This window comes from Dreissena polymorpha, chromosome 11, assembly GCF_020536995.1.
Source record: "Dreissena polymorpha isolate Duluth1 chromosome 11, UMN_Dpol_1.0, whole genome shotgun sequence".
Classification (NCBI taxonomy): Eukaryota; Metazoa; Mollusca; class Bivalvia; order Myida; family Dreissenidae; genus Dreissena; species Dreissena polymorpha.
In genome coordinates this window covers 57,468,998-57,496,825 of record NC_068365.1, presented here as the reverse complement: position 1 = coordinate 57,496,825, position 27,828 = coordinate 57,468,998, and the positions used below count along the sequence as shown (strand labels likewise).

Below are 27,828 nucleotides of genomic sequence, written 5' to 3'. Positions count from 1 at the left end.
ATATAATTGCAAACAAGCGATGTGTTTGTGAAACACTATGTCCCCATATCGTCGCTGTCGTTCTCAAACCTCGTAGCTCCAAAATTTTCAAAATATTTTTTTCGTCTTTTCCGAATATATAAAGTCTGGTGCGTGTTTTGTGCTATATCTCGTAGCTCTACGCCAATCAGAGCCCTTGAAAAAGCCACGTGACGAAATGTTGTAGAATGATTGTTGGCTTTTTTCCCGGCGAAAAGTTGTAGCGACGCCATTTCACCTGTAGGTACGTCGTTTCGTTTGGACAAATTTGACAAAAACGTTTTTATAATTTTTTTTTACTAGGTTTCCTATCAGGACGAATTGTCGTACCTCATAAAAATGACAAAACTGTGGTGACAAAATATCGTAGCTACCATGTCTGACTGTCAGTATGACTTATCAGTATGACTTACGCGTCTACGGCTTATACCGTATTTTGCAGCTTCTTTGTTTGGTATTTTTACAGAATTTCAATTTCTAAAACATCGTTATAAAAAAATGAGACGGTTTTTTCTCTCTCCTGAAAAGTTGGCATTTTGTAGCTACGAGGTTTGAAAACGACAGCGACGATATATGATGTATGACCTTGACCTTTCACCGCTCAAAATGTGCAGCTTCATGAGATACACATGCATGCCAAATATCAAGTTGCTATCTTCAATACTGCAAAAGTATTCATAAAATGAGCGATTTTGGCCACATATGTTTGACCTCTGACCTTGAAGGATGACCTTGACCTTTCACCACTCAAAATGTGCAACTCCATGAGATACTCATGCATGCCAAATATCAAGTTACTATCTTGAATATTGAAAAAGTTATTGCAAATGTTAAAGTTGGAACAAACAGACAGACCAACTGACAGGGCGAAAACAATATGTCCCCCACAATAGTGGTGGGGGACATAAACAATCTTCCAGTGTTCGAAATTCGCACTAGCCCGATAGCTCGGGGCTAGTTGATCTCGTTTCGGGCTACTGAATTTCCCTAGGTACTAGCCCGATTGGGCTAGTGATTTTTCCAACTTTTGAAAATGTAATATTCTTAAAAATATTATCATGATTACTTTCATCCATCGTTAGAACCATATCTAGCGTTTATTTAGCGTCGTATCGCGCTTCCTCACCTTCCTGAGTATGTTGACATGGCGAGTGTTTGACTACTTTTTTGATACCATGCGTTTAAAATGCGTATCTACCCAGGTTGTTCAATATGCTGTACTTTCAGAAAACCGGGGTTCAAACAAAATGCCTATTTTATTGCACGTGCAAAAGACGTATCTTAATATATTTTCGGGCAGTCGTTTCCGGACACGGTATTATCTGTCGATTTTAATTCATTTTCGACGTTCTTGATAAAAAAAATACATAGAATGATGAATACACATGCGGTGTTACGGATGGTGGGGTTGATAATTTTTCACATAGTACTCACCAGAATTGGACCTAGAAAGACTATAAAAAAGAACAATTAGCAAGGGGGAGGGGACACTGCCCTCTATTCGCTTTATCATACAGCATCAGACTCTTGGCTTATTTTTTCGGATTTAAATTTAGGACAATTGACACCAAAACTAATTCACAGACTGGATATAAACCTTTGCATCTTGACTGCATGTTAGGTATTGATTGACGAGTTCCTCCATACATAAATATTATAAACCTATTGTGTCATTGAAATATTATAATAACATTTCCAGTTAATTGGGATGAACTGTTATTTGTAATCCTTATCAATTACACCATGCCTGCAATAAAAACTATCCAGAACTGTCAAAAATATAAACTTCTTTTAAAAACTTGTGATAAACAGTTCGGGCTAGTAAACTTTGGTTCCGGCTAGTGAACAGTTCCATCTGGTAGCCCGAACGGACTAGTGGTTTCATAAGTGAAATTCGCACACTGATCTTCTGACCAAGTTTCATGAAGATTGGGCAATAAATGTGGCCTCTAGAGCGTCCACAAGGGTTTATTATAGCCATATAAGGCAAAATGCCCCGACCCTGGTGGCAATGTTTTTCAACCAACCTAAACCATTTTCGAACTCATACAAGATAACATTGGCACAAATCTTCTGACCAAATTTCATTAAGATTGGACAATAACTGTGGCTTCTAGAGTTTTAACAAGGCAAATGTTGATGCAGCACGACAGACAAAAGGGGATCACAAAAGCTCACCATGAGCACATAGTGCTTAAGTGAGCTAAAAACAAAATATAAGTTCAATGAAAGATCATCATCAAACTGGAATATTATATTACAATCATAAAATATCTACTTAAATGTTGTACATAAGTGTTAGATCTGTTTCAAGAATATCAACATCAACAGAAGCAACAGTAAACAAGAGTTACACGACATATATCATAGACCCTGATTTCAGCTTACTGTTGAAGAGAATATAATGTGCGTGTTTGAAGTAACATATCTATTGATCCTTTCAAATTCGTATGTGTTTCTGACAGACCAAAAAAGCTTTAATTGCTAAGTTCAAGGAATTTTTAAACATTATATTATCATCATATTACTTAAAATCGAAAAATTGAAATTGATTGCCCTTTCAATGCCAAAAGCACTCTTTATAACCACATATAGTTAGGATCAATTGAAAATAAAATGAACATTGCACTGCTATTCAGGTAATTTCTTATAAATCAAAGGCTATAATTTTGCATTTCCTGGGGCCATTTATCTGATAACTGAACTTGCCTACTGAGGATAAATGACCGCTAATTTTCATAAAGTCTGGTGTAGTATTGATTAAAACTTCTTAAATAAAGATCATAACCAGCTTAAAATACCCATTATTGAAAATCAAGAACCGCATTTCTACCTTTTCGTTGACAATATGAATATAAATTGCACTTTGCTTTGATTTAATTTTACGACTTACAACACGAACACTGGTAAAAATCTGATGAAAAAAGGAGAGCAGAAATGTGCACTAAACGAGTTTTTGATTGTTCAAAGGCAATGCTTCACAGTTCCATGAATGGTTTCGGCTTATAATTGAAAGTGACTTAGATATATGCAGTGTTTTTTGTTCTTTCAAATTAGGGGACGGTATATGGACCAATGGAAAATATATATCACAAATTGGACCTGTAAATTTCCAATTGAAGGTTTCCAAAAAAATAATAAGATCTTAAAATTTAGTTCATCTCCCGTCCAGCTTTATAAGTTGAATCTAAGAAAATATTATATTGAAAACACCATTTATTCTCAATTTTCAAGTATTTGTTAGCAAAACAAAAACAATACTAACAAGTGATATCCCAAATTTAGGTAAAACGCAGCAATGTTTCCCAATCCAAAGTTACCCAGCCCCATTCCCAAAATGGTGAAAAACAACACTGATATGTCAGGCCAATATTTTTTATGAAGTGTTATGAGAGTGGGAAGAAAGTTAAGTTACCTACTTTCTGATAGACATTAGCAACACACTATACCATACCATCTTTGATGAGGGGCATTACACAACAAAGCTTATGTCTACTTATCATGAACTAAGGAATGTTTAATGAGTCTATCATGCCGAGTGAACTTTTTCGGACAGATGGGACACTCAAATGGCTTTTCTCCTGTGTGATCGTAACTGTGTCTCTTCAAGTGTTCAGCTCTCATGTAACTCTTTCCACACTCCATGCATTCGTACGGCCGATCATTCGTGTGACGACGGTAATGGCGAATGAGATGCTCACGTCGTCTGTAACTTGAACCACAGATGTCACAACCAAACGCACGTTCTTCCGTGTGAATCTTCGTGTGAGCCCTCACCTTGTCTCTTGTTTTAAACTGCTTTTCGCAGTATTCACATTGATAAATAATGTTTGTGCTCTCTACAGCGTCTTTGCGTTTTCGCCCTCGTTTTGATTTCGTTACAGAAATAGGCTCGTATTCTTCCTTATTGTCATCGTCATCATCATCCTCAGCGTCATCCAGATAGACCCTACTGGCCAATTGCCGATGCTTAGCTTTAGTTAATGTCAACCTGATTCTTGGCTTCTTGCGCTTTTTGCCATCTTTTCTTTGCTTTAAACCTTTACCTTTCAAAGTGTAACCTACATCCTTTGAAGCTTTCTTTATCTGCTCTATGTCTTCCTCAATACCGTCTGTCCGATATTTTGGTTTCCGTCCACGTCTCCCTGAGGGACTCACCTCCACTTCACAGGTGCCTATTTCTATTTCAGATGCAATGTCTTGATTCTTGATGGTTTCAGACGCTGCTAGAATGGCTTCAACAGATCTTTTAGCGCTGGGTGACTTTTTGTCCAACTCATAATCAGTCTCTACACTCCTGAACGTTATTTCCCCAGTGTTGGGATGATACACACTCACCTGGTCTCCATATCCGTGCTTCATCCTGTACAAGTCATCCACAGGGTACAACCGAAGATCATCATATTCCATGCCAATTGTTCTCGAAGATGGCTTTAGAGTAAACCTAGAACTGCCGGGAGATTTTGTTGGCGTGCTTATCAGTCTGTCTCGAGCAACAGACCCGTACAATGAATCACTTACTGGAATTTTGCTTTGTAAGTACATGGCAGTCAAAGGCTTGCTCCTCACAATTTCTTCGTCCTCCAAACTAGTGGAAGTCGTTAAGACTTCTTGTTCCACAGCTTCTTCAATAACCAGTCCGCCATCACTTGCACCCTCAGTGTGTATTCCATTCTCCACTGGGACATAGTTGTTCTTAGATACACCAAGCTCCAGGGGCCTGGCTCTCGATAAAATTGGAACAGAAGATGATATATAATCGTGATGTGAAATGCTCTGACTCAATCGATCCAACCGATCCGGTACCAGATCTTCTGAGAGCTCCTCCGTTTTAATTTCATGATAGCTGTACATCCCGGCAGCAATCTTATCATTAACGTCGGTGTCCGAATCATCGTCCGTGCTCTGGATGCCCGAGTTTCGAGTGATGATCACGTGGTTGTGGGACAGAGAGGAGGCATCTATGATGACCTGTTCCATGGCAATAGGGGTGCTGTACGCGGTATGAGATGGGTCTATGGAGATGATACTGCTTCCGTCACTTGTCTGAAATGTTTAAAAAACAACACTTGCTTAGTTAAATCCCTTTTTGACCTTATTTTATAAAAATGTGGTGTGTATCAGAGACATTGATGTTTGTGTGAAGAACCAGTATAGGGTTGCTATCGGAAGAATCCTGGTAATGCTCATAACAGGGAATGAAAACCAGAATCCAGTACAGGCCTTAAAAGTATCTATAAATTGTGTAGATGTTTAATAGATCTCGGCACTTTCAAAATATACCTTATTTTTTTAGTAATTAATGATCATTAACAGATAAAGCTAAAAATGGCCTTACACTTTGCAACACAATACAAAAATCTAGGAACGCTGCAAAAAACACGCATGAAATCTACAAACACAACAATAAATTTCAAAAAACAACAGAGAAAAATAAGCAATAAAACAAAAAAGAAAAAAACTATAAGAGAAATATCATTTTACAGTTCTTGCATTTTTGATGTTGAATAACTGCAATCAACAAAAATTTTAACTATTTTATAACACACACAATTGCAAACATTAAACGTACAAGATGTGTCCAGTGATATTAACCTGAACAACAGTCTGGATTATCATGACTGTGTAGACCACAACTGACATTAATCCTTTCCATGGAAGACATTCGCACAAAATAAGCACAAGCCCATGAAGTTGAGAATTGCACTGGACAAATTGAACCATGCTTTCTCAGAGTATAACCCTTTGCATGCTGGGTAATTTGTTGCTGCTAAAATGTCGTCTGCTGAATTTCTAAAATTAGCATTTTCTTCATTTTTTTTCAAACAATACTATCAGAATAGCAAACAGTTTGGATCCTGATGAGACGCCGCGTTCTGTGGTGTCTCATTTGGATCCAAACTGTTTGAAAAGGCCTTTAAAATTCGGTTCCCGCACTGAAAGGGTTAAGATTTATGAAGACAGGCTTACTACATTTTAAAATAATAACAGTAAAATTTGGGCTTGTTTGCAAAAGTTCTTTTTATTTTGATGACTGTCATGGTTTCCTCCCTTATCACAATCTGGACAGTGCATGGAAAAAACATGCCCATAACTGTGTCGATTCTAAATGTCAATATATAATTCATTCATTGTCTATATCAGGTGAATTTTTAATAAATTGTCCTGTAATCAAAGGACTTTAAATTATGATATTTACTTTTTTTAGCATAATAAATTTACCCATTATAAACTAAACTAAAATAAACATCACCTGAATTGTTTTTCCATAAATGTGACCTGTGACTAGCCGTAACTGCTGCATGTTCACTTCACCCAAGACCGACACCCCTTCCACCCCGTCTACCTCCATACCTAGAACACAAACAACACTCACTCAAATAAACCATGATTGATTAGTTAAACAACAACAGATGACAGTTATAAACAACAAATGTGATTAAAGTATCAAACCCATTAACCCTTTGCATGCTGGGAAATTTGTCGTCTGCTATTATGTCGTCTGCTGAATTTCTAAAATTAGCATTTTCTTAAATTTTTTTTCAAAGAATACTATCAGAATAGCAAACAGTTTGGATCCTGATGAGACGCCACGTTCTGTGGTGTCTCATCTGGATCCAAACTGTTTGCAAAGGCCTTTAAAATTCGGTTCCCGCACTGAAAGGGTTAAAACAAATGGAATTTCAATTCATGTGTAACAACAAATATCTTTAAAAAGTTATTCTTTTTTAATTGCAAACATGAGAGTTCAAAATAGACAATTTTATATAATTGCAAATAGTTAAATTTATAACAAAAACTGGATCAACGCGCATTACGTGTTTATCTTTAATGTTTACCATCCCTGTCTTTATCTACTACATAAAGAAAATATTTGTCATGCACTTGTGCCATTGGAAATGAAAGTCAATCAAGTGTGGTTAAGATAATAAAATGATTTATCTTAAAAGCCCATAAACACTCAAAATCAATTAAACAAATATTTTGTACAATATTTTGAAAAATAAAGTTTACAAATACATGTTAAACATCAGTGTTCCTTATAGCAATAGCTAAAATTTCAACGCTGAATGTACATGTAGTCTGGTAACATAGATTTAACGCAATACAAAATACTGGTTTTTATTTTTGTTCATGTGTGACAATACAGTGCTCCAGCTAGGCCTAAATCGATTTTTTTCTTTTACATATGATAATTCATAAATCTCTTATTACATTGTAATTAGTTTAATCCTCATTGTAGACATTATATTTGAATGGTTTAATAATAATGGGAATAATACAATTATTTATAACATATAAATTAACATGCAATAGGAAGCATTCCAGAAACACCAGCGCGCTCGAACGTGCCCTTTTGACAAAATACTGCGCGTCGAAAGTGCCCTTTTGACAAAATACTGCGCGTTGAAAGTGCCCTTTTGACAAAAAAAGCCCCCCCCTGCCCTTTTCAAATCCTAGCTGGAGCACTGACAATATATAACACGTGCATTTCCGACGATACTATCCAAACATTTACGAGAGAACGCAAGATTAACTTCGGGCAGCGTCGGAAGCACCACACTGTTTTCATTAATACATTTGTAGGTTGATTTTGAGCATTTATGTGACTTAAAGACAATGCCATTTTGGAAGTTTTTTCTCACAATCCACAGTGGTTTTTGGCGCCAGATTTTTATTCAATTCTTTCTCTAAGTTGGTTTTATTTATATCTTGAATACTGTGTTATCATCATATGGAGTTTATCCACAGTCCATTCTGTCTTCCCCTGGCAACAGGTCTTCCCCAGGCCATTTAAGCGCCCCTTGCCGGGGCGCTTGAATTTCGAAATCAGAGTCCCCGGGGCGCTTGAAATTTTCCGATCAGTGTATTCTCCAGTAAAAGAAAGTGGAGATTGTCCAAAAAAATCAAGGTTTCCCTATCAGTGTATCAATATTCCCTGTTTAAAAAGAGCACTCGGTACCTACTTTCACAAGTAATCGCCATAAACACCACATGGGGTAATGGATAATCCACTGATAAGAGAATAGCATGACGCGCGTATCGATTATTCTAGCCACATTACACGGTCATTTAAATGCTGACAAGGATGTATCTGGTAACTTTCCAGTCGTCAAACTGTGAAGTCCATCGTCCAATCGGTTACGCGAATGCTTATGAGGGCGGGGTTAACTATCGGCCATTATTTTTGATTGACGTCGGGCATGAAGTAAGAGTTTATCGCAGCTTGATTAGCAAGAAGTTGTACCATTTGAGTAATATAAAACCGGTAATTAGTACAGTACAGAACATTAAAGACGGTTTCGGGCATCATCATCACACCTTTTTACTGTAAACAAGTGTTACCTATGACTCATAATTAATACGAGAAATTAATTGCAAGTGGTAAACAATTAATTATTATAGCGAGTAAGTTGTGCAAATGACTCCCGGTTGCAATTATGTGATAACAATTTATTTAATTCCAGTACATGTATATTTCAACATGTCCATTTATAGAACTGATTCACCTCGTTTTTCTGACATTTATTCGACACGTAATGCGCTTTAACAAATTTTCGTTGAATTAATTACGCACACTTGTAAATGTTTCGTCCGATAATCGATAGTTAGAAGACTGATGATGGCAACCGGCCGTGATCCTCGTGGACAGCGTGAATTTCATGCATAATTCCGTCAAAACATTTATTCGACTCGTAAAGTGTGTAAACAAATTATCGTTTAATTTATAACGCAACGGTTAATATTTGTTGAAATCTCAAATGGGAATAATTAAATTTGTAATCCGAAACCCATTACCGTAAGTCCCATTGGCGCCAGATTTTTATTCAATTCTTTCTCTAAGTTGGTTTTATTTATATCTTGAATACTGTGTTATCATCATATGGAGTTTATCCACAGTCCATTCTGTCTTCCCCTGGCAACAGGTCTTCCCCAGGCCATTTAAGCGCCCCTTGCCGGGGCGCTTGAATTTCGAAATCAGAGTCCCCGGGGCGCTTGAAATTTTCCGATCAGTGTATTCTCCAGTAAAAGAAAGTGGAGATTGCCCAAAAAAATCAAGGTTTCCCTATCAGTGTATCAATATTCCCTGTTTAAAAAGAGCACTCGGTACCTACTTTCACAAGTAATCGCCATAAACACCACATGGGGTAATGGATAATCCACTGATAAGAGAATAGCATGACGCGCGTATCGATTATTCTAGCCACATTACACGGTCATTTAAATGCTGACAAGGATGTATCTGGTAACTTTCCAGTCGTCAAACTGTGAAGTCCATCGTCCAATCGGTTACGCGAATGCTTATGAGGGCGGGGTTAACTATCGGCCATTATTTTTGATTGACGTCGGGCATGAAGTAAGAGTTTATCGCAGCTTGATTAGCAAGAAGTTGTACCATTTGAGTAATATAAAACCGGTAATTAGTACAGTACAGAACATTAAAGACGGTTTCGGGCATCATCATCACACCTTTTTACTGTAAACAAGTGTTACCTATGACTCATAATTAATACGAGAAATTAATTGCAAGTGGTAAACAATTAATTATTATAGCGAGTAAGTTGTGCAAATGACTCCCGGTTGCAATTATGTGATAACAATTTATTTAATTCCAGTACATGTATATTTCAACATGTCCATTTATAGAACTGATTCACCTCGTTTTTCTGACATTTATTCGACACGTAATGCGCTTTAACAAATTTTCGTTGAATTAATTACGCACACTTGTAAATGTTTCGTCCGATAATCGATAGTTAGAAGACTGATGATGGCAACCGGCCGTGATCCTCGTGGACAGCGTGAATTTCATGCATAATTCCGTCAAAACATTTATTCGACTCGTAAAGTGTGTAAACAAATTATCGTTTAATTTATAACGCAACGGTTAATATTTGTTGAAATCTCAAATGGGAATAATTAAATTTGTAATCCGAAACCCATTACCGTAAGTCGATGTTAACGCGTTTTTAATCCGAAACACACTTCCGAATGTAAATGTTACCGCAACGTTAAATATTTTTGCTTCAAATTAGCAGTGCAAATTTATTTTGTGTCGAATCTTTTTCTCAATTAAAAAGAGCGCGAAAATTATGCAGCATATACAACGTCGCGTCTATTGCATACAAATGGCGTGTATTGAGCGTTTTAACAAGCACACAACAGGTCAGGGGATTGACGCATATTCAGAGGCATATTCAGAGGCAATATTTCATCAAATCTATAAATAGTCACTTAAAAAATGGCAAGGTTTGTGTTAAAGAAATAACTGAAAGCTTTTATCGTAAATATTTACTAGAAAGAGATTGATAACAACGGAATAAACGGGATTATCGGGTAATAAATAGAAACTTGAAAAATAGTAAGTATACAGGAATAGAGTCGGGTTGAAACGGATGTATTGGGGAATCGTTCGAGGCGGGATTTTACTATCTGTGCGGAAAAGTTTTAAAACAATAAAACAATATAAAAAAAATATATTTTTAAATGACTGGGGGATTTTTTTTAAGAGTCATAGCGCACCAAATGACGTCTTTTGACGCTGTTTTTCTTTGAGTTATAACGCACCACAGAACGTGAATTGACACGTTAAATAAATAAAAAATCAACGTACGGAGGGGACACCCCTCCCGAACCCACCCCAATCGGCCCCGGGGCGCCTGAAAAAATTCCTGGGGAAGGCACTGTCATGACGTAGCAATTTAATTCTACTCGGATAATTTATGGCTAATCCAGGAAATGTGTTTTCTGAATGTTTCTGACTAGTTATATGACTTGTTAGTATAGAAAATGAACTTCGATTCCAGTTTATATAAAATGGTTATTACTCGTAATTATCGGTGGATTAACAAGCTGAGAAAACTCGCGGGGCCTAATACGGTAGTGAATCTACGTAATTAATTAAACTTTGATCAATTTTGTTTTTCTTTAATTATTTTTGCCGTCTTTCTTTTACCGTGCCGTCTGCCCCAAACCAGCAATTATCTCCTAATCATTAGACAGCATATGGCTCGCGCAGAGGCACGAGTGTGTTGCAAAAGCAACCAATTTTAAGCGACTGCTTTGTCACGGTCAATTTGCGATCCGTGCGGGGGGTAAATTGTGTAACCATTAGATAAACAACACACAATTAACTTGCTAATCACCTGCGGGCGGTTGCAAATATAAGGAGGCGGAGTTTAGACTGATCGAGACGTGTGCAAAACACATTGAGTCGGCAGAAAGCAGTGTTGATTGAAGTGTTATTTTAATCGACAGCTTACGTCACGGGTTGCTATTTTCGGCGTATGAACAATTTTAAGGAAGTAAAGTGGCCGTCATGTTTTTTTTATAGGCGTATGGAAACAATTATCGGGCGTAATATACGGCCGTACGCCGCTTAGTGCAAGCCCTGTGCACATTGTGATATTTGATTAGCCCTCAGTCGACAACGATGTCAAACAGTCGTTATTTGTATACACTGTTTGAAATTTCAAAATGAAAATGCCAGAAAGAAAAGTGTACTAAAATATGGTCGTGTTTTTTAGGGTTCATGCAAAGGATAACGTCCGTAGGCTGTCATCCAGGTGAATTTTAAACGTCTGTTTAGTGATGCTCACATAATCTGTGAGCAAAACTGTGATTGTGTTCATGAACAGTTGCATATGTACTCCCAGAGCTGCTATAGCAAAAATTATCAAAGGCTCTGGGAGTACGTTTATATGGACTTACAGTCAGATCAGTCAATTACATATTTAGATTCATTCATAATTCAGTGATTTCTCCTAAACATTTTGAAAGCTGTAAATTAAGGTCATTTATGGTGAAAGCTTGGTTACCCTGCAAAATGTTTTATTCTATAATTTTGGGGGAAGTTGACCAACCTAGTGACGATGGGTATTCGTGTACTCCTATAAATATGAGGTCGATTTACATCGACCTCATATCGTTTAACGTTATTTTGCAATAGCATCGTTCCGACATGAATTCATGTCGGAAGCTTTAACGGCATCAAATTCATATAACAGCACAGAATAATCATGCAATAAATTATTAAACATAAAATATAAACATTATTTTACTAATTGCACTAGAAAAATGTTTATACAAACTTACAAGTAATGATAGTTCAGACCTTAAAACACTACCACTGTTCAAATTTCATATTGTTGCCATATAGCACTGTGTAAATTGAAAGTTGCATAATGTTACCTCATTGGTCGGTTATAAATACATTGTTTCTTTATATATAGTATTAGATTTAGACGAAAATAATAATTTACGTGGAATGTCATATAAGTTTTCCATGAAGACTTTGATCTTGCCGTGTGTGTTTATGGACGTTATTAATTATGTTATACTTATTTTTGTATTTCATTAAGAATTAGAACGTGAAGCCCTTTTTGTTAACTGTTTTTAGCAAACGATTCGCGGCTTAATAAGACACGGAAAATAGTTAAAGCGACACTTTCATTTAAAGGTTTCATGTGAACAATATTAAATGAAAACTTTTTTGGTATTAATATATTTTATTGACATGTTAAATTCGATACTTGAAAAGGTGTTTAGTCTTTAAAAAGATGTCGCTGATATTGTTAATTTCAATAACTGTTAATATGCTTAATGTTGTATAAGAAATTGAATAGTTTCACTGAGTTGTATTCCCGCCTAAAATCCGATATCGTAAAACGCGCAACGGTTAAGAATAAGGTTTGAATAAGTTTAGGTATTCAGATCCGAATATCAGCAGCTGTGCCAGCTGGGAAGCCCCGTTTTGGCTTTAACAACCGCAAGCGAAACAACATACTTTTTTAAGTCTTGCACTTAAGACTCCATGATCACAAGTATAGGTCCCTGCTGTAGCGTATGACACCATAGTGTTAATTAGTATTGGTCGGCACAGTATCTGATCATAACGAGATAATTGGTTTGTGCTGAACACAGGGGCAATAAAACCACAGATCTATCAATAAACAAGATTATTGAGATATCTTTTATTGAACACCGCGATAAAAATGCTCAAACCACGGACTCTAGATTACACGGATAAGAAACATGGCAACATTCTCAGAATCATCACTGCTATATGTGTAATCACCTAACAATTCGTCTAAAAATAATTTATATATTTGAGTTGAAGACGATGTACTGTTGTATAAGTCTGAATAAACTATCTGTCTGCCTGTCTAAAGCTAAGCCGTCATCATCCCAGTGAAAAAAATCTGATTTTGAATAGTTGGACATGATGCCCTGATGTCAAAATACGAAATGACCCGCATAACACCGACCGTGATTTTCAAGAATCTTTAATAAATTTGTAATTTAAGGTAAATAACATTTCATATAATTATACATAATTCCCTCGTTGATAATTAACAGCAAACGATGAATGTTTTTGACACCCATTTTATTTCAAGTATGCATGCAAAGCCGAATAAAATCGAGAGGGTCCGCTATATACGCTGTTTCATCATAAATTTAACACCCTTTCTTTGTTATAAACAAGAGCTGAAATCGTTTATTTATTAAGATTTATTTATAATAAGCTTTATTGATATGTTTCGCGAACAAAATACTACAATATATTCCATAAAAAATATAATAATCATGGCAAAGAAAATTCAATGGCCGGTTTCTAAACAAAAGCATAATCGCCAAGAACGTAGCATCAGTTCAGTGCGTTTGGAACGCGCGCTACTTTCTTCCGCCTTCATTCCTTAATTTCTTTCGTTTTTAAACAATTTTTTTCTATCGTATACAGAATTCTATTCTCCTAAGCAAGATGTAATTTTTAAAACTGAACTCCAAATATAAACGCTACAAATTGGTATTAAGTACGAACATGTCAACCGTAAATCTAGATTCTAAAACTCCAAAACGGTATATATTTGCAAAAGTTAAAGTTATAACTCGCCGGGCTGTCGAAATCAGAAGAACGCTACAAATTGGTATTAAGTACGAACATGTCAACCGTAAATCTAGATTCTAAAACTCCAAAACGGTATGATATTTGCAAAAGTTAAAGTTATAACTCGCCGGACTGTCGAAATCAGAAGAAAAACATAATATATATTTATATATCTGTTTACTACGTAACGTAAGCTTTCTAATGATATATAATTTGTCAAAATCGGCCGAGAAATGAAACTATAATTCAACAAAAGACGTGAGTGGGTACATCAAAATGTATAACCTCGGCGCTTCGCTGTACGCTTATTGTACAAGATCGATAGCCACAACACGGTAAAACGCGCGGTGGTAAAACATAACATGTGTATTTCTTGTGTTTATCTCGCTATAAATCCATTAATAACAACAAGAATATACTAAAACGTATATTTTTTGAAAGACGAATTAATAAGCAACAAGATAACGTATAAAACAATAAAATCGGATGAATAGTTTTTGCATATGATTGAATTTACTACATTAAGGGTCAAATACTCGATTCATTTCCTATCAATATACACGCCGTGATACAACTGGTAGTTTTAACACACACATATAGGTTTCATTGAATTAAAAAGTACAGAAAGCTAAAAAGTGATGTGGTTTGTTTTACAACAACAATTGGTTATGTGTAACCTATTCAAAAAATAATTTCGTTCAAGATAATTCAATCTAATTCTATAAACGACAAACACACTTCGTGTGTTGTGTATGTTTATTTTTAAAATGTACATAAGTGGTTTAAAAGCACAAATTTTACACATTTAAGAGGTAATTGCTCACATTTATGTCTAATTAATGATAATTTTATGCATTAGCAAGATTTAACGTAAAAAACTGAAGTTTAAGTTGAACTCAATTTGCTACAGGAAAACGACGGTAGCCGTTTAGACGTAAGCGGGGTAGCTTACGTCTAATTATTTGGACTAGGTATTCGTGACGATCAAGTGGAGAATTCCAAATATGCGAAAAAACGTGAAATCATCCTTTGACGGTCTAATTATAAAACATAGCATAATTTTGACAAATATCTATCCATATGCAAGATATAAACAAGCTTGCTATTCCAAAAACAATGCATTTACATCAAACTTTGTTTTCCACACTCCACCCACTGACAAATTCAAGATGGCGGGTGGGGTGAGGTGGCGAAAATGGATAAAACGTGGATGAAAAAACGATTTCAACTAAATTTACTTAATGATAACATTGTTCCCGTGTCAAAAGTAAAATTACCTTTAGTAAAAGAAACTGTCAGTCGATAATATATTCTTATAACTGGACAGTTAGTGAAATAAATATTTTACTTCGCATCCGTCGCTTTGATAGGGTTGTAGTTACAGAAACGAAGAATCTGATTGGACAAAATGGACATCCACAAAAACCAAGCCTTAGTGTTTTAATGTAGGCTAATTCCTACTCATTAATTCGCGTCTGGAAGAACCACGTGCATTTAAAATGAACCACGGGCATTTAAATGGGACATTTTAAAAATGAAAAACTAGTTTCAACATTGTCTCGATTAGTTCAGAGAAACAATATTAGTTGTCAGATACAGCCGTGATGCTGCTACTATCTCCTTCATCAGGTGGGTCCATATTCATCGGACGTTTCGGCACTGTCCCACTACGTCCTCCTTTGGTATGCCGACCGGAAGTGATCAATTTCCGGCCAGGAGATAGTAAGCCTCCGCTACACTTCCTCATCTGCCAGGTCTCGGTGGCCAGTCTCTAGTCGACAGCCCTGTGTCCCCCTATCGCTTCTCCTCTCTCTTCCGCCATAGCCACAAGGAAGCAGACTCCGTTTCACGTGCAACAACCGATATGGCCCGTTTCTGGACCTGTCCTGTAACTCTCAGTCTGCTGAAAGTGCGCCACAGTGCTTGCGCTGGGAAACCTCTGCAGCCCACCTTCACTGGAAAACACCATGCCTTCCAGCCTTTCTCTGTGCAGGTATTTGTGAGGGCCTGGTACTTTTCGCGCTTCCGTTCGAAGCTCTCTTCAATCCGCTCCTCCCATGGTACTGTGAGCTCCACCATCACAACCTGTTTTGATGCAGCTGACCACAGTACTATGTCGGGTCTCTGGTTTGTCACGGTGATCTCCTGTGGAAACTTGAGCTGTTTCTTCAAGTCTGCTTCCATTCTCCAATCTGTTGCCGTTCCAAGAATCCCACATGCGCGTTTGGCCTTTGCCCCTTCTTCTCCGGCTCTGACAAAGGAAATGAATGAGGGACCTTTGTTGGTCGTCTTCTGCGCTTTTCGTGCTTGATCTAGATGATCGGCGATTGAAGCAAGAACCCTGTCGTGACGCCATCTGTATCGACCATCAGACAGGGCTGTCCTGCATGAGCTCAGGACATGTTCCAGATTCGCTGGTCTTCCACAGAGCTTGCAATCTGGCTTTTCGGCAAGACCCCAAGTCACTAGGTTTGTTGGACTTGGCAGCACGTCGTAGACAGACTTGAGCAAGAAACTTAGTGTGTCGCTTTCCATGGTCCAGATCGCATTCCATGTAAGCTTTCTCTGGGGTACTCCCTCCCAGTTCAGCCATTTTCCCTGTTTCCGTAGGGTAAAAGCTCTGGTGAGCCTGGATTCTTCCTCCATTCGGCGAATCTCTTCCTGCACTTGGGTGCGTCGGTCTTTTGCACTGGCTTTGCTCCACTGCGAACGGGTGACGCATTCGAAGCCTAGTCGCCCGTGTGCGACATTACCGACAATGTCGCTGTGCCGAAGACGAGCCTCAGCCTCATCAACTGCCCTGTCAGCCCTCCACTTTCTCCCGGTGTTGACCTGCACTCCTGCTTCTCTAACCTTCTCGTCACTACTGTCTCGTAGCATAATGACTTTCCGAGCCTTTGTGACCTTGTATTCCTTTCGTCAGTGATCTGAGAGGTATCTGCAGCTTGCTGCCTGTGCAGTACAAACCGAGGCTGGTGAAACTCTTTGGCACCCCCATCCACCTTCTGAGGAATGAATTTATTGTCCTCTCCATTGCTTACACTGTTGATGACGGTACACTGTACACCAGCAGCGGCCACAATAGGCGTGGTAGGATGCCATGTTGGTAAATCCAGGCCTTGAATTTTCCTGGTAGACCACACTTGTCCACATCTTTCAACCAGTTCTCCATTTGCACTACCGTGTCTTTGATACTCTGTTGATCATTGAGTGAGTCTCGAAACCACTTTCCGATATGTTATATATCGTTGTTTAAGACACCAATAGACCAATCAAGCATAATGCAAATTAATAATATGTTTATATAGACAGTTAACAGTTAAGCGTTTGAAGCATGCATGGTTGGACGGAAATAAATTTTCACAGGCCTTACTGAGTTTCAAGAAAGCTTAAGAATTTATTACGCGACATTGAAATCAAATAATATTGATCAAATAATATTGATCAAACTGCTCGATCAAACTTTTATCGTTAAAAATATCAGTGTAAATCGACAAGTACGTAATCAATTAACTGAGCTTATCACGTCATGCTGAACTCGGATGCCCCAGAACCAGAACGTTCATGGCATGTTATTGGTAATATTTTACCTCTACTGCAGTAGTCTTAAGTCTGTCGTAAGATTAGCTGCTCACTCACTTTCTGAACAAAGTGAATGAAATAAGCCGTTAAACTTTGCCAGCACTTAGTGCACGCGTACTTACTCATTTCAGTAAATGACAGCCGCCATATTGAAACTTTAAACAGAGCTTAGGTCGGAATGGACGTATAAATTATCAGTTTCATGACAAATCCCTGCACATTTTAAGTGGCAGGGTGGTTATCGACTTCACATTCCCCGGATTGTCAGCCATGCGCTCGCAGGCAGAAAGTTGAATCACAACAAAGCTAACACACGCGCTCGATATCTCCCTCAAAGTTCGTACTTTCTTCTACTAAAATGAGTCTTCCATAAAGACAAAAGGGCCAGAGATCAAGTGGACCCTATTGGGATATAACAGTAATACCGGCACGCGATAGGCAGACATAACGACGACACGAAATAGATACCGGACCAAAAACATCAAGTCGACCGCTCAAGAGATACCCAATTGTTTTTCTAAATAATATCAATTCATTATCAGCGGCGAAGTAACAATGTTAGTTCAAACAACTCAGTATCGGTGGTCAAAATTTGGAATTATCATCAGAATGGGTTGTACAGCGCGTAGCCAATTTCAGTTCAAAAATAATAATAATGATACGATGTGCGGCCGTTGCAATATACGATTCAACAGTGGACATTCTGTAAAATTGAACTGTCCTCACACGAAAGATGTACAGGGATGCTTTGTTAGCAAAGACAACATTAATCTATTAGATACAAGTGTCAGTTTTAACCATGCGATCTGTTTGGTTTTCAATGGACTTCATAGTTTAGCAGTCTTCAATCATAACATTTGACTGTCAAAAGCTTACTCAACCAACAAGCGCACTTTCGACAGGGAATAACAAACACCCTGACACCCGGTTTATTCGAAGAAACACTGTAATTTCGATTCCTTCATGGAAATCTTAAACTATGGCATTTATTTACATTAGCAATGTTTTGGTATAACCGAACTTAAAGCGTGTTCATAAAGTGTCGTCCCAGATCAATCTATGCTATCCGCACATGAAAATCAGGGGCGACACTCTCCGCTATATATATATATATTTGTTGTTGATGCTAATGGTAAAATGGGGCCGTGCTTTTCGCACATGCATTAAGTCCGTGTTGTTTTAGTGCGCTACTCTTTTATATTTATAACGTATTATTTTTGGTATCGTTAGTATCACGGTATAAAGCTTATTTGCAAACTATTATTTTATCTTTGGGGATGTCTACTTATATTCTTTATTTCGAAGAACAGTTCGTTAAATACGGACCATTAAAAGCCCGGGTAAGGTTAACTCATTAGATAAAAATAACCACAGTTTAAAATTATCCACGTTGGATAACTACCGGTAATCAGACGGAATAAATCAGTTGGTAAAATAAAATGATATGCAGCCTGGAAAGCTTTATGCAGTGACTCTACAAAAAATCTGACCGGGGTTTAATTAATGTGGATGTGTGCTGGGTTACGTAAACAAAAATATAGCAACATCATAAATCCACTTCTTCAACCTATGATTAAATTTAAGCAACTTTAAAACCAAGGTCACATTAAACCCAGAATTTAACAATCGGGTCCTGGTTTGCACCGTAGTTGTACTCAACCCCAATATACACAGACAATTTTTGCTACGCCGTAGAGTTCCCGTTCTTAGTGGCACGCGCATAAGAACCGAGTAGCGAATAGTTCAAAAAGTGCAGGAAAATTTATGTTGCTTTGGAAATGAAATCATGATTTGACACTAGCGCAATATATGCACGAATTATAGAATAACATATATTTTGAAATGGTGTTAGGCCTACTCTGGATATTGTTCGGATTAGTTTCGGAAGGATGTTGTCAGAGTGGTCGTGAGTAGAGATTAAGGGCCTACTGCATTTTCATAATTAATTGCATGCATATTTGTGTTTTTATGTAAAGTGTTAAATGTATAACCACTCATCTGTGCAAAAGAAATACGCTTATTAAGGCTCCTATGAATTTAATCATCATTTAAAAATGAAAAAGGTCAAAATAATGGAATGCAATTAATTTGATTGTATGTCCCCGAGGGATCTAAGGGTAAGGCTACACAACTTACTAATTAGCCTACAATTTTCTCCACTATCGTATTATGTAATGAAAATATGAAGAATAATAATAAGCGAAAATAACAATACAAAATAAAACGTCACTGGAACAGACAATATACGACGTAATTCTTATAAATGTGTCGTGTTCTGAGAAAACTGGGCATAATGCATGTGCGTAAAGTGTCGTCCCAGATTAGCCTCTGCAGTCCGCACAGGCTAATCAGGGACGACACTTTCCGCTTTTATGACATTTTTCGTTTAAATGAAGTATCTTCTTGGCAAAACTCCAATTTAAGCGGAAAGTGTCGTCCTTGATTAGCCTGTGCGGACTGCACAGGCTCATCTGGGACGACACTTTACGCACATGCATTATGCCCAGTTTTCTCAGAACGCGACTCAAATAATTATGACGACTGTCTATGTGGATGCGCAGCGTTATAACTAAATTAGTAAATTAAATGTTTATAGCATGCGGTTTCAGTGTGGAATGAACAATTATTTTGTACTTATAACCGCGGATATTTCCAGAATTGCATGCAACGTTTTTGTTATAAACATCGGCAAAAAATAATTTCCATAAGAAAACTACAGACAGCGCTTGTCAGATGAACAGTATTTTATAATAACTTCAGCAAGCGGAAGTGCTGTAGACCTCGCGATCATGAACCAGAATATGATGAAACCGAACTGCCCGTATACCCCTTGCCAGAGCGCTTGCCTCGTGCCTGACGACAAAACGCCCGGATGTTACATCTGCAACCCATCGTGCACGCCTGCAGCAGTAGGGGGAACAGGGGGAAATATGGCGCCAAATATGATACCACCCATGTCTAGTAAGATTGTAAAATAACGAAATGTTTTCAGTGTTGCGTTGTTTATTGACATATTTATAGGTAGAACCCCTAAAGTAAATGTTTCTTTTTGTGTGTTTCCCTGATATCGTAGGCAAGGATTTAAGAGCTATTGTTAATACCCGACATGTTTTTAGTTGCGTTTTAGGGAAAGTTAAGTATCACTTTAGTGAGAATGATATCGTATTGTGACAAAGTCTTTGACACACATAATAATAGACATACGCAAAGTCCTTTTCAATGTTCATAACGATTTATTTTTAAAGCGACATCGAAGTTATGAGCATTTCCGAAACCTAAACGCAGACTTCGAAACCTAAACGCGAACCTTTAGTTCAAGGCCAAAGGGGCCAAAATTTGTGTTTGTATGGAAAGGCCTTGCCCATATACACATGCATACAAAATATAAAGGTTACATCTGAAGCGACATAGAAGTTATGAGCATTTTTTGAAACATAAACGCAAAGTGTGACGGAAATACAGACGGACAGTTCGATCACTATAATGCCCTCATTCGGGGGCATACAAATATATCCTTATGTCATTTCAGTATTCATTCCCATCCTTATTTATAACGTTTATGTCTGCAACCACATACAATCATTCTCATTCAAAACCATATCAACATATCACATTGCGATAAAAAAACTTATGATCTTGTAGTAGATACGAAGTTACATTCCAAGTTCCTTCATATCCAGATCTATACAACGGAGGCTTCAACTATGGTCAATGCCCGCCCAACTGTGAAACATACTATGAACAGATGGCTGTCAAGTGCGCCTGTACAACACAAAAGCAATCCGTCGATACACAAGGTTCAAGTTTTGTTATAATAGACTATTAGAGTAATGTGCACCTCTATTCTATTTAAGTCGCGCTCTGCCTCTGGTAATCGGACTTGTGAGTTTACCCTTTGCATGCTGGGAAATTTGTCGTCTGCTAAAATGTCGTCTGCTGAATTTCTAAAATTAGCATTTTCTTCGATTTTTTTCAAAGAATACTATCAGAATAGCAAACAGTTTGGATCCTGATGAGACGCCACATTTTGTGGCGTCTCATCTGGATCCAAACTGTATGAATAGGCCTTCAAAATTCGGTTCCAGCACTGAAAGAGTTAAGTATTGTCCCAGATTAGTCTGGGTCACCACTTTCAGCCTCAACTAGATTTTCGTTTAGAATTGACCAACTGTAAACATGATTGTGTGGTAGGACCTACCGCCTCTTCAGTGGGTTGGGTTTATCTGTTCAACTGTGGAAATGGGGAGGTTTTATAATTGTTGTAATGAAAGAACTCCCACTTCCTCCCATTAAGCAGGAATCAGTGGTAAAGATAAAATAAGTTATAAGGAAGAAAATCACTAGTCTGAAAAAACCTGCATTCTTTCAGACAGATATAAACACTCGGGTAGCAGCTGCTTTGTTTACATCACATGATTAGAGTCAACAGTAGATTAACATTCAAATATTATCTTTGAATTGCTTTGGTATTGCATACTTGACATTTATATAAGTGATTAAAATATGGGTTGAAGATAAACAAAAAACACCAGACTAACCTGGGAGGATACTTTGTGCACATGCATTAATTGCGATTTCCAGACAGCAGTACCTTTTCTCGTTTTTTATCAAGTCCCTAGATGTTTAATTTAAAGAATGTTACTAAAATAAAAACATAGCCCATATTATTGTTGGGTACCATATATTATTGTTATCTCTTTCCTATGTTCCCAGATGTTGTTATACGTTAAAGATGATACATGTATAACCTTACATTAAATGCTCTTTATGACCTCTACCCCAGTAGCCACACCATCTACGGCAACAACACGATTGTCAACAACAACAACTCCTACGAAACTGACAACAGTTACCACATTGAAGACAACCACAATACCAAAGACTGTAGAGTCAAGCCCTACTCCAGTTTTAACACAACAACACACAGAAACAACCAAAAGTGCGTCCATACAGTTTCAACCAACAATAAAATGGACCCATCCAAAACAAGATGACGGTTTTCCAATGAACATTGAAAGGACATCCACATTAAGTCTTTCAACACCAATGCCAACACCAACAAATTACCACCAAGAAGAACAAGAAATAAAAGCACAAGAGCATCTAACACAACAATCTAACAATGACTTTGAGGTTAATAAACTGAGCTTCCTATTGTTTGGGCTTATGGGCATAATTAGTGTTTTCACAACCTTTTTCTTTTATTCGTGGCGCAAAACACTTAACAAACTACGTCGAAACAAAGACGAATTGTACTTTGTCCAGAAGGCCTACAGACAAAATTCAAACCAGTCCGCACAGCCCCTATGGAGCAGCGAGATGTTGGACCCAGTCTACACAGAGGTGCCCCCAATACCACCCCCGAGACCTCCCGTGGATACTTGTACGCCTTTGCGTACCCTATCAGTGTCAAGTGAGACCCCTAAAAAAGAGGGGCTGGAAACAAAAGAAGAAAAAGTGCACGATTATCTGGAACTTATCTAAGATTGTGATCAGACAGACCGACAGACAGACGGACCAACCAGCCGAGCGACAGACGGGCAGACAGACCGACGACCGACAGACTGACATGGAAACATGAGCAGTGAAAATACAAGCTTGATTTGAAGTATCAATGTTGCACGTTTTATTGAAATAATAACTATGCATTTCAGCAACTTCATACCTCTTAATTTCGTCATACAAGTTTTTTTCACAACATAGATGTATTTTGAACAAACTTGGAACATTTAAACTGAACAAAATGAGTGTTTCTAAGAAAGTCACAATAGAGAATTATAATGAGTGTTTAACTTCTGAACGATGCTAAGAAATTTGTGCACTCTTCTAAGACTGAAAATAGATGTAGTAAGATATACACATGTAGAAAGAGTATTCACAATTCATTGTGTGGATTTTAAAGCGTTATTATTAGCAGGATCATCCAGAATTCAGACTCAGAACACTGAAAACAGACTTTCTGACAATTATTTTCTGTGATTTATTTATTATCTTGAATAAAACTTTTTTGAAGTTTATTTGTACATATTTTACACATTTTTTTCGAAGTCAGTTTCATTTTGTGAAGAATTCATTTGGAACACATGATACAACTAACAGCACAGCTGATATCATTAGTTGTTACTATGGTGATATAAGTTCAAATAGCAAATACTTTTCAATATCTAGTGCTCTTGAACTTATCTATTTACACTGTCCCACCTGCCTGTACTTTATGAAGCTAGATAATTACGATGTTATTTATACGTTGACACAGTTTTAATGCTGATTATTTTCTCCTTGAATTTTGAAATGATTACTGGTTATCAATTGATTTCCAGTTTAAACCATAAGAATTGTTTACAAATAAATCCATTTGCATAAATAAAACTTATTATTTTATTTGTTTCTTTAATAAAATACCCATTACCAGTACCTAATTGTACTTTCTGAAGTCAAAACATATTTGTAAATATGTACAAAACATATAGTGATGTTTAAAACATTAATTTTTCATATTGTCTATTTACAGGTAAATTCATTTAACAAAAGTGCATATTAGGTATTGTTTGTAATGAAGCTTTTTTTAAACAATAAATTAATGTCTATAATTAAGTCAGGTTCACAAAGTTTAATTATACAAGTATAGCAAAATACATTAAACACTGTCATACTAAGGAAAATCAGATTAATTGCAAGCACATGGCAAAATAAGCACTATTCTTATCCATATCTAACAGGATTGTTCTCTGATCTGTTTTCCAATGGAATATTGTTACCAACTTTAGCTGAACCTAATTTTCTCTAGCAGGCTAGCTCAATCATTCACAGCAACCATTTAATAGCTTCTTTGTGTATACAGTCTAAGTTCTGTTTGCTGATTTCTGTTTTGTTCAATGTCTCTAGCAACCCCAATATTTTAAGCAACCATCCAAGCTTAAGCCTTGTTATAAGGTCTAATTCTTGTAGGCTGGTGTCAATATTTCATTCTTTCTCTAGCATCCCAATCCCTCCTTAGCAACAGTTCAACAGTCCTAGCAACCCCCCCACGTCAGTCTTGCTACATGGTCAGTTTTCCGCTTGGTTGGTTTCACAAAACCAAGAAACTGAAGCTGTGATACTGCTTGAATGAACCGAGCTCTGAGAATTGTTTAAGGGCAAATAACTGTCAAAGTAAAGTTCAAGAGAATCTAACCGTTGAAGCAAAGGTTAAGAGTATCTAACTGTAACCGTTGAAGCAAAGGTTAAGAGTATCTAACTGTTACCAGTCTATGCAAGCATAGATTTGGAGTCTAAGCACAGGTAGAGTAAAGACTTGTCTAAATATTTGTAAATAGCAATATTGTCCTTGCATATATTAAGACTCAAGCATTGTCCATCAATTAGTAAATAGTCAAGAAGTGTTTATGGATAGGTTTGGAGACAAGAATTGACAAAGCATAGGCAAATAGTAAAGAATTGTCCAAGTACAGTTTAAGACTGCAGAGTCAAGAATTTTTCAAGCGTAGGTAAAGAGTAGAGAATTGTAAAAGCATAGTTTAGGAGCAAAGAACTGTAAAAGCAAAGGTAAAATGTATAGACTTGTCAATGCAAATGTTAAAAGTATAGAATTATGAAAGGGCAGGTAAAGAACTCTCAAAGCATTGGTTAGGAGTAAAGAATGCCCATACATATGTTAAGAGTAAAGAATTACCCAACCATAGGTTATTAAGAGACAATGATTGTCAAAACATAGGTTTATCAATAGTAAAGACTAGTTCAATGCTTTGCAAAGAATCAAGAATTGTTCAACCATTGGTTTAGATGTAGTAACTGTTTAAGCATAATAGTTGAGTTTTCAAATGCAGATTGAATGAAGCTGTACACAAACATCTTTCAACCTTGAAGTCATTTAAAATAAATATATGTAAACAAATAATATATTTCATTATACTTATATAATTGTATAATCTATTTTATAATTTAAATTGTTGGGTCTTTTGTGAGGATATGAATTTGATTATGTAGAAACAAAAAACTATGTGATATTAAATGAGCTTATACACACATGTTTATTCTATAGTCAGGCAACATTACCTCATTCAATCAAAGCTACTGTACATTTGAGCCAAACTAGTAAAATAAAAGAGCCACATTGACTAGATATGTGCACCACGGCAATAGTGGTCTAAGACTATAGCAACCACGAAAGCTTGATTTCGTGAAAGCATAAAAATCTTTTCCGAGAGGAAGTCAAGGATACTGCATTTTGTAGTTGGGCTCTTTTACATCCACCTCCTCCTCTGGTTGAACAACTGTGAGAAAGGCCTGCAAACAATGATTACTCAATCAAAAGTCACATAAGGAAAATTTTTGCATGTGAGTAAATCGAAACTGTATAAAGGCAAAGGTTTGGCATAACTTGATTAAATGCGTTAGTAAAATAGCTACATCTATGATGAAAAAACAATAATATTAACTATCAACCAATTAAACTGTACATGCACACATTTGATTGACAAAAAACTGTATTATGAATACATGTACTATCAATATTTTGAATTTCAGAAATTACTTCTTAGCATTTAAAAACAAAACAATATTTTGAAATCCCTTAAATGTTACATATTTATTGCTTAATATCACACACAGAAAAATAAGAAAAACAAGCAAATAAACACAACATATTACAATCTATACACATAAGTGAAAATAATAAGAGCCTCATTGCGGGAAAACTGGGCTTAGTGCATATGCAAAGAGTTGTCCCAGATCAGCCTGTGCAGTCTGCATAGGGACCACACTTTCTGCTTTCACAGTAGTTTTTCGTATAAAGAGTCTCCTCTAAACGAAAATTCAGTGTAGGCAGAAAGTTTTGTATCTGATAAGCCTGTGCCCACTTCCGCACGTGCATTAAGCCCAGTTTTCCCAGAGTGAAGCTAATTACAACAATTCTTTTTGAATGTTTTGTGAATACCCTCTTTGTGAACATGTACCATCAATCAGTTATAAAGGTTGATAAATACCTGCATCAAGTCATACAGATTGATACAAATCTGCGTCCATCCATACATATTCATAAATACCTGCATCAAGTCATACAGGTTGATTAATACCTGCATCCAATCACACAGATAAATACCTGAAGCCAGTCATATATGTTGATAAATACCAGCATTCAGTCATACAAGTTGATAAATACCAGCATCCAGTCATACAGGTTGATTAATACCTGAATCCAGTCATATATATAGAGAATATTATGTAAGTTTTGGATAAAGATCAAGTTTATCATGCGAGGCTTAGAACCGATGTAGCGTGAGGCTTGCCGAGCGCTGACATGGTTCGAGCCGAGCATGATAAACTTGATCTTTATCCAAAACTCACATAATATTTTATTTTTCCTATTATCTCCTCCCTATTTTCCATTAATAATTGTATATCACATTTTTTGACGATTTTATCTTTCCGTAGTTGACAAAAACAGATTCTCCAATTTTTGGAAAAATCTAAACCTGATCTAAAAATAGCGATAGTATAAAGCTAAAGTTTATACGATCATTGTTTTAATATCGATTTTCATCTGGTAATAGGATAAAATCATATTTACCTGCATTCAATCATACAAGCTGGTAATTACCTGCATCCAGTCTTACAGGTTGATTAATACCTGCATCCAATAACACAGGTTGATTAACAAGAGATTGCCAAGCAATATGGTCCCCTACTGGTGAAACTCCACCATTGTGAGTATATTTTTTTTTTGTTGTTGCCATAGCAACCAGAAATTTTGACTTAGGCACAAAATGAAATGACGAATGAAATGACGTGCATAATCTACATATTGCCATATATCTATGTTTCAAGTTTTATGACGGACTGACTGACTGACACAGACAGACTGACAGACGGAGTGCAAACCATAAGTCCCCTCCGGTTTCACTGGTAGGGGACAATAAATGCATCCAGTCATATAGGTTGATAGATACCTGCATCCAGTCATACCAGTTGATAAAAATCTGCATACATACAATACATACATATCGTACATACCTGCATCCAGTCGTACAGGTTTATAAATACCTGCATTCAGTCATACAAGTTTACAAATACCTGCATCCAGTCATACACAGTGATAAATACCTGCCTCAAGTCGAACAGGTTGATAAATACCTGCCTCCAGTCATACAGGTTGATAAATACCTGCATCCAGTCGTACAGGTTTATAAATACCTGCATCCAGTCGCACAGGATTATAAATACCTGCATCCAGTCATACAAGTTGATAAATACCTGCATCCAGTCATACAGGTTGATAAATACCTGCATCCAGTCATACAGGTTGAAAAATACCTGCATCCAGTCATACAGGTTGATAAATA

At 36.9% G+C, this 27,828-nt stretch overlaps 4 protein-coding genes across 6 annotated transcripts in view; 1 reads left to right on the top strand and 3 right to left on the bottom strand.

The window, feature by feature from the left end:
* Positions 1–2,257: 2,257 nt before the first annotated feature.
* On the bottom strand, positions 2,258–15,295 carry LOC127850653 (zinc finger protein 45-like). Its single transcript, XM_052383822.1, has 3 exons — positions 15,184–15,295; positions 6,272–6,372; positions 2,258–5,064 (listed from the first exon to the last, which is right to left on the bottom strand). The coding sequence occupies exons 2-3, from the start codon at positions 6,368–6,370 to the stop codon at positions 3,511–3,513; spliced, it is 1,653 nt and encodes a 550-aa protein (XP_052239782.1). The 5' UTR covers positions 6,371–6,372; positions 15,184–15,295; the 3' UTR covers positions 2,258–3,510.
* Positions 15,296–15,700: 405 nt separating this feature from the next.
* On the bottom strand, positions 15,701–16,786 carry LOC127849866 (uncharacterized). Its single transcript, XM_052382620.1, has one exon. It carries the CDS (start codon positions 16,784–16,786, stop codon positions 15,701–15,703), a length of 1,086 nt encoding a protein of 361 aa, XP_052238580.1.
* Positions 16,787–18,979: 2,193 nt separating this feature from the next.
* On the top strand, positions 18,980–23,505 carry LOC127850975 (uncharacterized). Of its 2 annotated transcripts, none has more exons than XM_052384375.1 (4): positions 18,980–19,394; positions 20,249–20,449; positions 21,169–21,285; positions 22,272–23,505. In XM_052384375.1, the coding sequence occupies exons 1-4, from the start codon at positions 19,331–19,333 to the stop codon at positions 22,970–22,972; spliced, it is 1,083 nt and encodes a 360-aa protein (XP_052240335.1). In that variant the 5' UTR covers positions 18,980–19,330; the 3' UTR covers positions 22,973–23,505. The 2 variants fall into 2 exon arrangements, with proteins under 2 accessions (XP_052240335.1, XP_052240336.1); XM_052384376.1 differs by having other exon boundaries at positions 18,993–19,394; positions 22,275–23,505.
* A 578-nt stretch (positions 23,506–24,083) lies between these two features.
* Positions 24,084–27,828, bottom strand: part of LOC127850974 (origin recognition complex subunit 3-like) — a 42,787-nt gene continuing 39,042 nt past the window's right edge. Inside the window, exons 19-20 of one of the 2 annotated variants that reach the window (XM_052384373.1) lie at positions 25,710–25,774; positions 24,084–24,607 (exon numbers count right to left, since the gene is read on the bottom strand). In XM_052384373.1, the coding sequence (XP_052240333.1) occupies positions 24,502–24,607; positions 25,710–25,774 (171 nt within the window). In that variant the 3' untranslated portion in view covers positions 24,084–24,501. Of the gene's footprint in view, positions 24,608–25,709; positions 25,775–27,086; positions 27,117–27,828 lie in introns of those variants that run through there. The other variant, XM_052384374.1, reaches the window with a different exon arrangement.

Bases quoted from the DNA above. Each gene is read 5' to 3' on its own strand.
- LOC127850653 (XM_052383822.1), bottom strand. From the start codon at position 6,370: ATGGAGGTAGACGGGGTGGAAGGGGTGTCGGTCTTGGGTGAAGTGAAC. The intron at 5,065-6,271 runs GTGATGTTTATT...TAAACATTTCAG, and splicing joins TTTATGGAAAAACAATTCAG to ACAAGTGACGGAAGCAGTAT.
- LOC127849866 (XM_052382620.1), bottom strand. From the start codon at position 16,786: ATGCTACGAGACAGTAGTGACGAGAAGGTTAGAGAAGCAGGAGTGCAG.
- LOC127850975 (XM_052384375.1), top strand. From the start codon at position 19,331: ATGGTGTTAGGCCTACTCTGGATATTGTTCGGATTAGTTTCGGAAGGA. The intron at 19,395-20,248 runs GTGAGTAGAGAT...TAATAACTTCAG, and splicing joins AGGATGTTGTCAGAGTGGTC to CAAGCGGAAGTGCTGTAGAC. The intron at 21,286-22,271 runs GTTCAAGTTTTG...CCTCTACCCCAG, and splicing joins GCAATCCGTCGATACACAAG to TAGCCACACCATCTACGGCA.